The sequence below is a fragment of the Sarcophilus harrisii genome, chromosome 5 (assembly GCF_902635505.1).
Source record: "Sarcophilus harrisii chromosome 5, mSarHar1.11, whole genome shotgun sequence".
Lineage (NCBI taxonomy): Eukaryota > Metazoa > Chordata > Mammalia > Dasyuromorphia > Dasyuridae > Sarcophilus > Sarcophilus harrisii.
In genome coordinates, this window is record NC_045430.1 from 200317019 (window position 1) to 200331177 (window position 14159).

Genomic DNA, 14159 nt, shown 5'->3' on the forward strand with positions numbered 1-14159 from the left:
GTCACCTCCCTCTCCCACTCCATGCCTAGTCACTGTAGGGTCTCTGAAGGTTCTCAGGGAATATTATTGGGTTAAGTTGCATAAGGGTCTTTTGGAGATAAAATCCTATTTCCTGGAGTAATGGAAAGAACACTGGATATGGCATTAGCGGGTCTTGGTTCAGAACCCAGATCTGCCCCCATCTCTGTAACCTTCAATTTGTCCAAGTCCTCTAATGAACTTGGCAATGAGAGATTAAGCACAGTGGCCAGCTGGCATTTAAGAGTTAGATAGATCTTTAGAGTCACCAAATCATCCAGAAACTGCAAATTTTTTTCATCTCAAATTAGAAGTTTTTATTATAGCATATTGCCCCATGAGGGCTCCAGAGTTCATTGGATAAGGCCACTTCCTGAACTTCATGATGTAAAGAAAACCTGGTTTTAGAGTCAAAAGTGAAAGCAACCTTCTAAGCCTGTTTTGCTAGCCTTGGGGAGAAACATTTTCCACCTCCCTCTCTGGGAAAAGGTGAGCCTGGGGAAAGGACTGGGAAAAATCAGAGAAAGTAGGAAGAGATTTGATGAGTTAGAGAAGTCCACAGAGGTAACACTGGAAGAACTGGAGCTGGGAGCTGGGGGCTTGGATTGTGGGAAGAAGGGTGAGTCATTTAATGCTTGTGTTCGGCTAACTTCACTTCTCTTTATGGCAAGGAAAAGGATTATCAGTTTACCTCTTCCTACTTGGTAGCTTTCTTTTTGCCAAACTTTAATGAATAAAATGGCCTTTTATTGCAACAATTTTAGAAAGAATAATCTTCTCCATAATTACCCCTCCCCTGAATAATTGTCTAGTACTGCACATATTCACCTGAGCCAGACACATGATAAATATGAATAAAATTTTAGACTAGAGAGATGTGACTCGAATCCTATCCCAGACATTTACAGGCTGTGTGACCTTAAGTCACTTAGTCTCCCTGGATCTCAATTTCCACATCTATAGAATAAGGGGGTTGGATTTGATGATCTCTAAAGTCCCTGCCAGCACAAAATCTACAGTCCAGTGGATAAGGCTACTCTGCTCTAAACCAGAATCTCAATGACAGCTCTAACCTGTGTATTGGGGAGCCATGGAACCAGCCTGAGAATACCAGGAGAATAGGAGTGCCCTTTGCTCTAAGGGGAAACTTGGTCCCAACAATGCTCAGGCTTCAAGAATGAGACACCATTAAAGGGATAGAAGCTGGCTGGATGTTTGACCTCTAAGAGTGTTTCAATCAGTAAAGTTATCACTGTTCTGACATCTCGGGTGAATCTCAGATTTCCAGGTTAAAAATTTGAACTTTATCTGTAGGAGTAATGATTAATAGGCCTTGGAAGAAACTGATTTATGCAAATTAAACTCACAAGATCTTAATTACTAAATTCAAATCACAATTAAATTATTTCAAAACAAGGGGTTGTCCTTGTAAGAACAGATACAAATCCTCAGCTGATAATCCCAAGAGCAGTTTTACTCTGGAGAGCAAATTAGAGATCAGAAAATATTTGTTGAGATTGGAATTAGGTCACAGGAAGCTGGAAATCTTTTAAACAGGTATATATATTTTACTGCAATCTTTTGTGTTTTTCCCACCTATATTTCCATGCCCCACTTTTTGCTTTTGCCTTTTAAGAACCCCCTTTTGTGTTTTTGAGTCTTCCTGCATGAGCTCGGACTCCCCACTAAGAGCCCCACAAAATAAGCGGATCTTTACCCTTGACCTTGCCTTCTTCTCCTCTCTGTTAGCCATACTTACCCATCATTTGTGCCACATTCTCACTTCTATACCAGTAGATCTTTTGATTAATTTATCAAATAGAAGCCAATAATTATAGATAATGATTTAGTGAGATTCCCTTTTTTGAAAATATCCTTTGCTTATTTTAAATTTTTCAGTGCTTGAAGCTGGAGATAAGTGAATATGCATGATTGGGGCCTTGTCAATTCCTTTCCTTCCCCACAAAAAAGGAAATTGTCCTATTAAAGCAACTCCTAAACCTGCTTATATAAAAAGACAGTGCTATTTGACAATATGATCAAATCATTGATTTGTAAACTATTAAAAGTAGAAGGAACATTAATTTTGTCCAACCCTTCAGTAAATAGAAGAGGAATCTGAGATCCAGTGAGCAGATGCATGTGTTCCAATTGACTACGCTATGAGGCTCCTTATGACAAACTCCAGATGAATAGTACAAAGTACCATATGAATGGCACCATTAATCTTGGCATCAGCCACCAGTGTCCCAAGTCCATAAGATTTCTTTATCTCATTGAAATTCCCCTTCTCTCTCTGCTTTTTATCTCTTTATTTTCTTTATCTTCCTCAGGATCCCCAGTCCTCCTACCCTTCAGTGTTTTTCCAGAGTATCATCTCCTACGTTGGCTGTGCTCTCTTCCCTTCCCTCTCCAGATCTTTTGATGAACCAGTTCAAGTATACAGTCTTTTTTTTTTAGTCCTTTGTCCTCTTGTCCTATCAACTGTCCTGCCCTGCCAAACCTCAGCCTTGTATTACTCCCATCATATGCTACCTTTGCTTCTAATCTTATGCTGCTGAAAGAAGCTGGGGAAAACTTCAAACTATGCTGACTATGTTCACTCTGCATTTATTCCATTATTCCACTTCCTACTGGGGCTTTCCCAAAACTTTAAATCCTTCCTTAAGTCTTCATTGGCTCTCTCTCCATAGATCTTCAAATATTTCATGCCCACTAACCCTGGCTATCCCTCAAGAATCTTTGATAGGCTCCCTTCCCTCTCTATAGTATTTTACCTGACCATTATTTTTCCTGGATTCCATTACCACATCTGCTTGTGACTCCCAGATCCACTTGGCCAGCCTTAGTCTCTTTCTTGACATCCAGTCTCACTTCCACATCTTTCTATTGAACATCTTGACCTGGGTATTTCGTAGCCATCATAAATGTACTACATTCAAAACTGAACTGACCTTTCCCCCTCAAACGTTCTTATCTTTCTTTTCTTAACCCTGAAGTCCAGAGTCTTATCATCCAGACTTGTACATCAGCTATCATCCTTAATTCTTTACTTTCTTGGCCCCCTCAGTCATTTCTGATTGAATAAAATCTCTGCTATCTATGCCCATTTTTTTTGTCTGACACTGCCATCACCCTGGTGCAACCTCTCCTCACTTCACTCTGGACTACTGCAATAGTCTTCTTATTGGTCTCACTGTCCCAGGTTTCCCCCTGAAATTTCTGATTTCAAATTAATTTTTTTTCAAGTGCAGGTCTGACCACATCCTTCCCCCTATCCAATGAAATCCAATTGCTCTCTAAAACCTTAAGGATCAAATATATAATATATTCTGTTTGTTGGTTAAAGCCTTTTATAACCCGGTCCATTCCAACCTTTCCAGTCTTCTTCCGTCTTTCTCTCCCTCACCTCCTCTATGATGCAATGACATTGACCTCCTTTCTGTTCCTCCACAATCATCATCTCTAGACTCCAAAAATTTTTACTGGCTGATCCTCATGTGTGAAATATTTTCTATCCCCTAAATCTCCATCTTCTATCCTCCCTAGCTTCTTTCAAGTTGAAACTAAAATCCAGCTTTCTACAAGAACCCTTCTCTAGTCCATCATAATATTAGTTGTTTCTCTCTGGGTGATCTCCAATTTTTGCAGACTATACCGTGGCTGTACATAATTGTTTGCCTGTTGTTTCTCTCTCTTTATACTATGATCAGTGATGTTAGATATCTAAAAAGTTCTTGTTGATTGAGTGATAAAGTTTTGTGGGATTTCAAATGAGAGAGAAGTCACTTCTAGTTGAGATGATCAGGAAAAATTCCAAGGAAGATGTAGGTTTTGAGATAAGCCTTGAAAAATAAGTAGGATTTGATAGAGGAAGATGGAGGAATTCATTCTATGTGGAAAGAAGGTAAGAAGCAAATCCTTCAATACATAAATAATCTTGGGGAATGATGATTCATTTTCTGAAGATTATAGAGTATGAGGGGATTCGTAGGAGGGAAAGCTATAAAGGAAATTTTGAAGCAGCTGGCATGGAGAGCCTCAAATATCTGACTGAGATAGACAGTATCACAGATTGTTGTCAATATTTTTTCAGAACCTTATTATGATTAGATCTGTTCATTAGAAGGATTCATCAAGGAGCTCTATGAAAGATGGAATAGAAAGGAGAAAGAGTAGTAATGAGAAGTCTACAAAGGAAGCTGTATCAACAGGGCAAGCAGGAGATGATAAATAATAACTAACCAAGTTAATAACAATGAAAAGATGGAGATAAGAGGTGGTAAAGGAGTTTGTTTAAAAAGGTTAAACTCTGTCCAGTGTTGTTTTTTAACTCAGTGGTACCTATACGGAATTAGGAGGGCTCAAAGTTGAGGAATAAAATTCTCCCTCCTTGACGCAATGGAAACCTTCCCAATGACTCTCAGGGACACAGAGATGTCTGGCCATCTGTCTATGTCAAACAAATAGCACATGAATCTCTGATTCACAGCCTCCATAGGGACCTCAGTGATTACCTCCTTTATTTTTACAGATTGTCTGTACTTTACTGATTGTCCCCCAAATTCTATAAAGGGGAATAAAGGGAAGAGAAACAAGAGCTACTTCCTTTTTGGGCAGAATGGTAGATTTGTTGTGATTGCTGCCACTGCCTTACTATGTGGTCTTAAGAAAATTGCTGTTTGCATTTTTGTTTCCTTTTATGTCAAATGGAAAAATAATGTTTTGCCAATCTACTTATGGATCTCTTTTTGGAGGCAAGTAATATATGCCATAATATACGGCAAAACACAGTCAGGAAAATAGAGTGTTTAAGTATATCTAATAGATAACCTGATCCTCTCAATTCTGAATTCTGTGAAATTAGTTTCTCTTAAGTGAGGGACAGCTGTCATTGACTAGCAAATTTCTACATATCTAGGTACATCAGTAATTCCATAGCCCCAGGCACTATAAATCTGCCTGGGGACAACCAAAAGTCTTTGGATTCTAGTTTATGTGTACTCTGGGCTTCCATTTTGGCTCTGCTCTTGAAATATTATCGAAACATTATGAGTCTTGGTGTTTTCTTAATAAAGTCCTCACTTCATTCAAAAAGTTGTTGATGTGAAAGTGCTTTGAAAAAATTATCACCCACTAATTATAAGAGATTATACCTGGATCTCTCTTGAAGGGCTTAGTGAGGCCCCATTCCTGGGTCCATAGGGCTCATACCTAACTTTACTTTCAATGTCCAGGATACAATCTGTCTTACTTGACTTCACTGGCACAATTTAAAACAAATACCTTGGCTCAGGATTTCTAGAAAACTGTTATTCAGGAAATCTTCAATCAAGAGCCTCCTTATCATACAATTCAATAAATAGACAAACCAAGGATATGTACAGACTATAAGGCAATATCAATTCAGAAGATCAGCCCCATATGCAAGAAGGTCCTATGTTGGGGGGAGAACATGCTTAAATATGGGATTTAGGTGGCAAGATCAAACACCCTAAAAGTAGTATTAATTGAGTCCAGTTAAATGCTCCCTGATATAGAAGAAGTGGTAGAAGGAAGAAGTGGTGGAAAAGTTCTCAGCATCACTTATTGGTATCAGCCTTGGTGAACCTTAGGTTAGAAGTTTCTTTATCAGAGCTACAAACTGATAGAAAGGTTAAACATTAATTTTACACAGTAGAAGAATGCCAAAGTTCCTAGAAGTGGAAAAGTCTTTCCTACATGTTTTTGTGATCATTTTGGCCCACCTAATCTGAGTGATTTCATATTGAAGTCCTATCACTTGTCAAAACTTGACATGAAGTGCCAGCTCCATGAATAACTTAGTTTCAGTCAAGACTGATGCACTATGCATGATGTTTAAGGCATTTGAAAATAAAAATTGAATCAAAGTTCCTCTTGGGCAGACTCATGTGGGCTCCCTCTGATATTACCAAATCAACCTTAGTGACCACACTGGCTGGTCTGCTCTGGCTAGGCCTAGCTAACCAGTAGACAAAACCAGGAGGTTTTCCTACAATATTTAGAAAGGTAGAGGTATGTATAAAGGATTGGAGTTTTATCTGGGATATAGAAAGAAGGTGAGTTCAGTGCCTTGGGGCTACGTAAGTTTATCTATATGAAACTTATGCCTCGACAATGTTATCAGTGTGTTACTAGTATGCTTCTTTATATTAAGAAAGGAGTTGTTTTACTAAAGTGGAGGAGTACATATCTTGCAGTTTACATACAACACAGGGGTTTTTGAAATTTAAGTTGTGGGGAAACAGGTGACAAAGCAATGTCCTCTGCTGTACCTATTCTCTGTTCTCCATTTCTCCACACCAACATGTTTTATGTGGAGATGTCATGTTTCAAACCTTGTAACATGAAATCACACTAAAATCAAGCAATAACATTAAACAATAAAAAGGTCATAATTATCACAGGTCATTGACAGGAACATCTATCTAGGAACAAAAGCAAATATTGTCAGAGACAGGACCAGATTCACACAGATGTAGATAGCTACCTACCTGTGTGTTCTGTAGAACAATGTCTCCCTTCCTTAAAGTCTTAGCTTTACTGACTTACCATCTTGTCTGTCATAACATCATTAAAGTTTCATTCCTCTGGGTAAAACTACTGCATCCTTTTTAAAATATTTATGACCCAGAAAAGGATAGCACAGCAAGTTATTTTTTGCAATCAATATCTAAGTTTTAATTAGTTTTCATAGATTAACAAGTCAGGTACCTATCTGGACATTAAAGAATAGAACACAAGGCAGTAAAGTTTTGATAGAAAAGGAAAGCTCTAGAACCTTTAGCCACCGTAGGAGAAGATCTGGGCATGCAAGTTCAACCTGAAAACCCTGAATTTTCATTTCAGGGAGATCAAAGAAAGGAATGGAGTTTATTAAAGAGACATCAGAGAGCATTAAAGAGTAATGTACTGACTTTATGGCTTTGACAGAGGTTGTGCTGAGCCAGAATATTGAGGGAAGAAGCTGAATAAACTTTTCCTTTTCTATGGTCCTGGCCTAGAAGCAGAGTCACATAGAGCCAGATGCCAGTGATTAAGCCAATAGTTTCACTCAAATCAAATTCACTTTCAGGCACATCAAAAGCACTAGATTTGGTTGCTGCATAAGAGATTGAGATAATCACTGGAAAAACACATGCTTACTTAATTTATGATAGTGAGAATGAGAGAGAAAAGATGAATACATGTGTCTCAGGACAATACCCTTATTAAGTGCTATCTATGTGCCTGGTACTCTGTTAGGTACTGGGAACACAAAGACAAAAATGAAACCCTTAAGAAGCTTGCCTTCTAAAAACAGAAAAGCTATGGTTAGAGCAAGAAGCAGCTTTGCATGGTGGATGGGACTCTGGACTTGGAATCAAGAAGACCTGGATTCAAATTCTGCTTCAGAAACTTGCTGTTTGACCTCCAATTAGTCACACCTATCTTCACCTGAGCTTCTTTCTTCATATGGAAAATGAGGGGCTCAGACTCTGTGACTACTAAGGTCTTTTTCAGTAATCCATCAACCTAAGAAGCAAATACCAAATGAATACCAGACAGTTTCGGGGGGAGGATCCATCATAAATCTAAATTACAAAAGGTCTCATAAAATAGGTGATATTTCATCTGTGCACGGAAGGAAATAAGGGTTTCTAAGAAGTGGAAGTGAGCACAAATTACATTTCAGATTTGAGAGACAACCTGCAAGCCCATATGGTAGAAATGGTGATTTTTGTTACTTCCTCTCAGACATGGAAGTTTTCAAGTCCATCTCTAGAGAAAATTTATTTTCCATTAAATACCTTGCCTGTGATTGAGGAAAACTACCTGGGTGTCAGAGAGGTCAGGAGTGTGACTCTATGGGGCAATGTTTGTGGGGGGGGGGGGGGGGAGGGAGGGAGAGAGGAACAGAGAGAGAGAAAATTCTTCCCTCTGGAAACCATGGAAGCAGACTTGGGCTTAAGGACTCCCAGCCTCCCCTCTGTGTATCATTTTCCTTCCTAATGTTATTGTCAACTTGCATATTCTCCCCTTCTTCCCCCACTCTTTTTAAGCTCCCAGTTCACTAAATCATTGTTAGTGGGATTTTGAAATGATCCAAACATTCTGGAGATTAATTTGGAATTATGACCAAAGTGTTATTAAAGTAGTTATAGCCTTTGACCCAGCAATACCTTTACTTGGCCTATCTCCAAAAATAGCTGAGGGGAAAGGAAGAGGACCTCTATGTTCTAAAATGTTTATAACGGCTCTCTTTGTGGTGGCAAAGAACCGAAAATTGCAGGGATGACCATCCATTGGGAAATGGCTGACGAAGTTGTGGTATAAGATTTGATGGGAATAGTATTGCATAGGTATAAATTCCTATTTTTATCTAATGGTAGCCTCCTTCATGGGAGGGAAGAATAAAAAAGAAATTTGCATTATTTGTTGTATATTTAAGAGGAATAGCAAGCAAGGAATGTGCATAGTATATTTGCAATTTCATGTACAATCATCTTTTTAAAAAATTGTACTGTTATAGAAATACTTGTTTTGTTTAATAAATAAAAAAGGCTCTGAATGCCCTTAAAATCTTTCTCCTACATTCAAAACCCATTTTCTGGAAAATTTCACATGTCTATCCTTCACTACTCCCTGCCTAGGAGTAGAAATTTTCCCCCAGTCTCTTCCCAAAAAGGAAGTGGATTTTTGGTATTTGCTCTGCTTTTACCTGCAAGACTTTGGACAAATAAAGCTCTTTCCCACTCTGAGCTTCAGATTCTTCATCTGTTTAAAAAGTAAAAAACAAAAACCAACAGGGTTTGTATAAGCTATCACTAATGTTTCTTCCAGGTCTAATATCTAGGGTTTTGTGACCATACTTCACCTCTGAGGCAGCAGTTCACCAGCTAGGGTTAGAAGGAAAGTAGCTGAGCTTTAACAGGCAAGGGATCAATAGAAAGGACCAAGAGCTCTGGAAATGTGATAGGAGAGATAGGCCCACTCTGGACTTCCTTGATTGCTGACTTAGAGCAATAGGAAGGGATTTCATAGATCACCCTGAAGGGCTTATTCTGTCCTCCAAAAGCAGATTCTGGCCTATTCCTTGAAGGAACTGGATCCCCCATTCATGAAGGACAAAGGTGGAGTTGGAGAGAGAGATGGACTGGGATGTCCCAGAGTTTTTATGCTGATGGAACTAGATGAATTTTAGTAACATTTACCATTTATTCTTCTGGGATCTCAGTGTTATGTTGGCCAAAAGGCAAAAGTGGCTCATTAGGAGTATTTTCCTGTTTGGCTGAGTCAGCAGAGCCAGCTTTCCATGAGAAGAATGATGTTCTGTCAGAATCCATGATTTCAGAAGCTCTAGCTTTCCCCAGACCTACAATTTCTTCTTTGTTTTGACTTATTCTGAAAACCCTTTCAAGAAATAACAAAGTTGTCATTCAGTTTTCCATAAGGCCATTTAATTGATATTCCTAACAGATTATCTGACCATGTCACACCTGTCCTCAGGCTCCTTATTATCTCTAACAAACTTCTCTATTTTACAGGTGAATAGACTGAGAGATTAAGCTACTTGCCTTGTATCACATAGCTAATAAGTTCCTGCTCTAGGATTTGAACCTGATAAGGTACTATCTATTGGTGAGTTAACCATAATTGGGCATTTTAATTTTAAAAGATGATAGACCTAAAAGAATGAATCAATTTTTATTGAACTTTAGGTACCCATTGAGGGATCACAGGATCATAGAGCTAGAAGGATTCTGAGAGATTATGCAGTACAGGTTACAGATGAGGAGACTGAGAATGAGATAGAAAAATGGGTTTGTTCAAGGTCCCACAGGAATCGAGATAAGGCCTCCTAAATCCCATTTCAGTGTACTTCCTATTATACATAATGACCTCAGTCCCTGCAGCATCCATAACTGACTGCCAACCATATTCATTATCTCTATCCTGTCCTTACAATGTCTAGATTCATAATGTCAAGAGGAATGACTCACCTAAAGTTTCCCCTATTTATTTAAATCTTATTTTTCTGTAGCTGTTCCGAGTAAACATGAGAGGAAGAAAAGTGGCAAAAGATGAAGAAAATGCCTATGGTGAGAACTGTTTTTTTTTTTTTAAACAAATGTTTACTTTCTGCTAAAATTTTAAGTGGCAGAAAAGTGGTGTGGGTGCTCCCAACCCAAGATGTCAAGGCTAATAGGCAATGCCTACTTCTCCCTAGAATAAAAAGATCTTTATTTAGTGTGTAGTCTGTCAGCTCATGTGTTTAAGAGGTATTCAAGATTAGTAACACAACTATCACAGTATTAGCAGCAAATAGCAAAGCTTAAACTTCAAAGGTTTGCAAAACATTTTACCCACATTATCTTATTTCATCCCCTTATAATATGTGTTATTATTATCCCCTTTTTACAATTGAGGAACCTGATGATGAGATTATTTAAGGGATTTGCCAAAGGTCGTAGACATAGGCAGTTCCTGAGGAAAGATTTGAATTCAGGTTTTCCTACCTCCACAAAGAGCACATTGTGTCCCTCAGCTGCATCGGTCATACATTATCACTTTTTATTGACTAACAAAAATGTCATATTTAAAGCACGTTCATAATGAAGCTAATGATCAAGGTATATATCTGTGGATTCAAAGAATGTAAAAGTTGGAAGGGATCCCAGAGATAATTTAGGATAGGTAAATTGAGTTGACAAATAAGAAAATTAAAACTCAAAGAGGAAAAGGGATTCAGTATTGGAGGGTGTATACGGTATTACTAAAAGAATCCAAGGTCTAGAATCCAAGGCACAATATGCTTAAGGGGCCAAGCCTAACTGACAAGGACAATTCTAGGTCCTGCCTGAGGACACTGAGAAGGAGGCAGAGGAGTCAGTTCTGAAAGCTATTTTTCAGTTTAGAAATCTATCATTATATTAGGGGTTTTCTTATGAAATGGAGAAACTGAGCCCCAGAGAATGCCCAGATCATCTCCAAAAGTAGATTTGAGTTGCTAATAACAGATTCCTCCCTATAGACTCAGAAGAGGAAAGGAAGTCCCTACAAGAGCCCAAGCTGAGGTTAATACTGGTGGGGAAAACAGGCACTGGAAGAAGTGCAACAGGGAACAGCATTCTTGGCGAGGATGTGTTTGTATCCAAGCTTGGGGCAATGCCAGTGACCAAAATCTGCAGCAAAGGGAGCCGGAGCTGGTATAAAGGAAAGATTGAAATCATTGATACTCCTGATATCTTTAGCCTAGAAGCATCTCCAGGTCTTATTTCTCAAGAAATCATTCGATGTTACCTCCTCTCCTCCCCCGGGCCCCATGCACTAGTCCTGGTAACCCAGCTAGGTCGCTACACTAAGGAGGACCAGGACGCCATGAAGAAGGTGAAGGAGATCTTTGGGAATAAAGTCATAGAGCACACAGTGGTCATCTTCACCCGCAAGGAGGATCTTGAGAGTGATTCCCTGAAGGATTACCTCAGGTTCACAGATAACAAGGCCCTGAAAGAGCTGGTTGCACAGTGTGGGGGCCGGGTCTGTGCCTTCAACAATCGGGCCACGGGAAGGGAGCAGGAAGAGCAAGTGAAGAAACTAATGGATATAGTGGAGAGTTTAGTACAGAAGAAAAGGGGTATACATTACACTAATGAGGTTTACAGCTTAGTGGAAGAGCTCCAAGAGACCAGTTCAGAGGAGAAGTTCAGAAGAATTGGGGAGAAACTGGCTAAGTTTAAGGAAAAGAATAAGAGGGCCCAGAGATCAAGGGCAGGAGTCTTCCTCATTTTCAGAGTTTTGAATGAATCAAGAAAATCTCATCCTATGCTATGGAAATTCAGCATCATTGTTACTAGTTTCTTTTTCCTGTGGCTAGTGACCCCCAGAGGTCTTTTTAATAGCTTGTGGGACACCACCAGTCAGGAATAGCTTGCTATTATCTTTAATTGTCATCAGGAAAAATTGGTCAAGAACACTGCCTTCTGAATATCATCATCTCATCTATCTATCATCTTTTTGTAAGTCTATCTAAAGTATAGTATGAAAAGTTTAATTCATGTCTCATCTGCTTCAAGAAACCTTCCCAATGCTGGGAATTTAATACATTTAAAATAGTAATGGATTTATAGTCAAATGATTTAGGTTCAAAATTTAGTTCTACCCCTCATGAGCTCTCTGAATTCTGACACATCATTTAATTTCAATGCATTTCAATTTCCTCATCTGTCAATTGAAGGGGTGGGAGGGCTAGATGATTTTTAAGGTCCTTCCCAACTCTAACCTATGAAATCCCTTCCCTGACTTCCTTTCATACATGGATCTAGTTGCTGTTTTATACTGCTTGGTTTCATAGGCATTTGATCTTCATAATCCTCCATTAGACTCTGCAAGGCTATAGTTACAATTGCCCACATTTGTACAGAACTTAAATGTTTCTCCACAACTCTTTGAGGCAAGTAATGTAAGTATATCTATATATATCTATATATCTATATCTATATCTATATCTATCTATATATATATATATGTATATATATATTTTTTTTTAGATGAGGAAAATAACTTGGAGAAGTCAACTTGCTCCTAGTAACACAGATGCAAATGTTAGAGCCAGATCTTCCAATTTCAGACATAGAGTGTTCTTTCTACTTTCCTACACTACTTCTCTATTTTTTCACAGATCCCAGGACAGGGTTAGGTATGTAGGAGATAGGCAGTAAACACTGGTTGGATTTCACTAAAGTCTATCATTTCTATAAAGGAATATACTATGTAACCTAAAGTCTCTTAACTGACCGTTATCAAAGGAAATTGATGATTATGAATACAAATCCCATGTAATTTATATTCATCGAGAGTGATTTATGTATCTAGCCATGTAAACTTAGGGATTCTTATCCCAATTCTGATCCCAGTTTCACTAATGAGCTATTTCCCCAGAAGTGAGGGTATCTATGTCTCTTCCTCAGGAGTGGGATCTCAATCCTGAGGTAATGAAAGAATGTCTTTCTCTAATATTTTTTCCTCAAGCCCCCATTCTGGTGTCTACTCACTATCAATTGCCAATTATATTTATTATATCTTTTTTTTTTATTGATCTCCTTTAGTGATTGACACTTCAATGGCATGTAATAAATTATTAGCAGTTAGCTTTTAGGAAGAGATATTTACTGAGAAGATATAGCAAGGGCAGAAGTTACAAGGACTTTATGCCTAATAATGGGATACACACTCTTAAAATAGCTGTGTCCCTGTGGAGAATGGATTTAATCCCAAAACAATTTCTACCAAACATTTTCAGTACTAAGTTCTCTTATAAATGTGGAAGGCAATGGAAGAATCATGGTTATTCCTTCTTTGCTGCATTAGATCAGCTGCTATATCAGGCAAGCACATGTCACTCAGATCCCTGATCCTACCTCTTTCAGCTGTCAGCAAAATGTGGCATGTATTCCAGCTCCAGTGTAATGCTGGAGAAACTGAGCAAGACAGAAATTAGAGACCAATTTAATAATTTATTAAATGGAGAGATATACTGGGACCAAATGGATCTTGGTCACAGGGCTGGACAAGACTGTTATCTCAAAGAGTCCAGCACTTAAGTATCAGAGGGCAAGTTTTTTTATAGGATAACAAGAACAATGACATAATGGGGGAGGTACCTGGATGGGGATAACCTAATGGGGGGGGGGAAGAGGCCCTAGGATGACACAATGGAGGGAGGTTACTGATATTCTAATGATGTCTAAAATGGATAAACCTTTATCCTGTCAAACATTAAGAAGGAATGTCTATAACCTAAAGATATAAAACCTTTATCTCATCAACCATTTAAGAGGGAATGATTATAGCCTGGGGTTTTGGGGCAGAGCAACTGAGGTAGACCTTTATCTCATCAAACATTAAGAGGGAAAGGTTATAAACTGAGGCAGAGTAAATAGGACAATGGGGAAACTAGGTCAGGACATCAAAAGGGAATTGTGGCACAACACCAGATATTTTGTAGCTCCCTTTCCCAGACTTGCAGAGTTCACAAGGCTGCAGCCTACTCTAATACCCTTTTACCCAAAAGCAAGAAAGTACTAAATGGTAAAGAACATGAGTTCCCTGATATCAGATGGGGAGCTAAGTAGTTGCCA

General features: G+C 38.6%; 1 protein-coding gene across 3 annotated transcripts; it reads left to right on the forward strand.

Annotated features, from left to right (window-relative positions):
* The first annotated feature begins 412 nt into the window (after positions 1-412).
* Positions 413-13552, forward strand: LOC100934723 (GTPase IMAP family member 1). 3 transcript variants are annotated; one of them, XM_031939405.1, is made up of 4 exons: positions 413-637; positions 9567-9660; positions 10064-10121; positions 11054-13552. In XM_031939405.1, exons 3-4 carry the CDS (start codon positions 10079-10081, stop codon positions 11947-11949), a joined length of 939 nt encoding a protein of 312 aa, XP_031795265.1. In that variant the 5' UTR covers positions 413-637; positions 9567-9660; positions 10064-10078; the 3' UTR covers positions 11950-13552. The 3 variants fall into 3 exon arrangements, with proteins under 3 accessions (XP_031795265.1, XP_031795268.1, XP_031795266.1); XM_031939408.1 differs by having other exon boundaries at positions 9567-9647; XM_031939406.1 differs by having other exon boundaries at positions 430-507.
* Positions 13553-14159: the final 607 nt, after the last annotated feature.

What these genes read in the sequence shown, in the direction of transcription:
- LOC100934723 (XM_031939405.1), top strand. Translation starts at nt 10,079, where the DNA reads ATGAGAGGAAGAAAAGTGGCAAAAGATGAAGAAAATGCCTATG. An exon ending in AGATGAAGAAAATGCCTATG is followed by an intron (nt 10,122 to 11,053) that starts GTGAGAACTGTT and finishes TCCTCCCTATAG; the next exon opens with ACTCAGAAGAGGAAAGGAAG.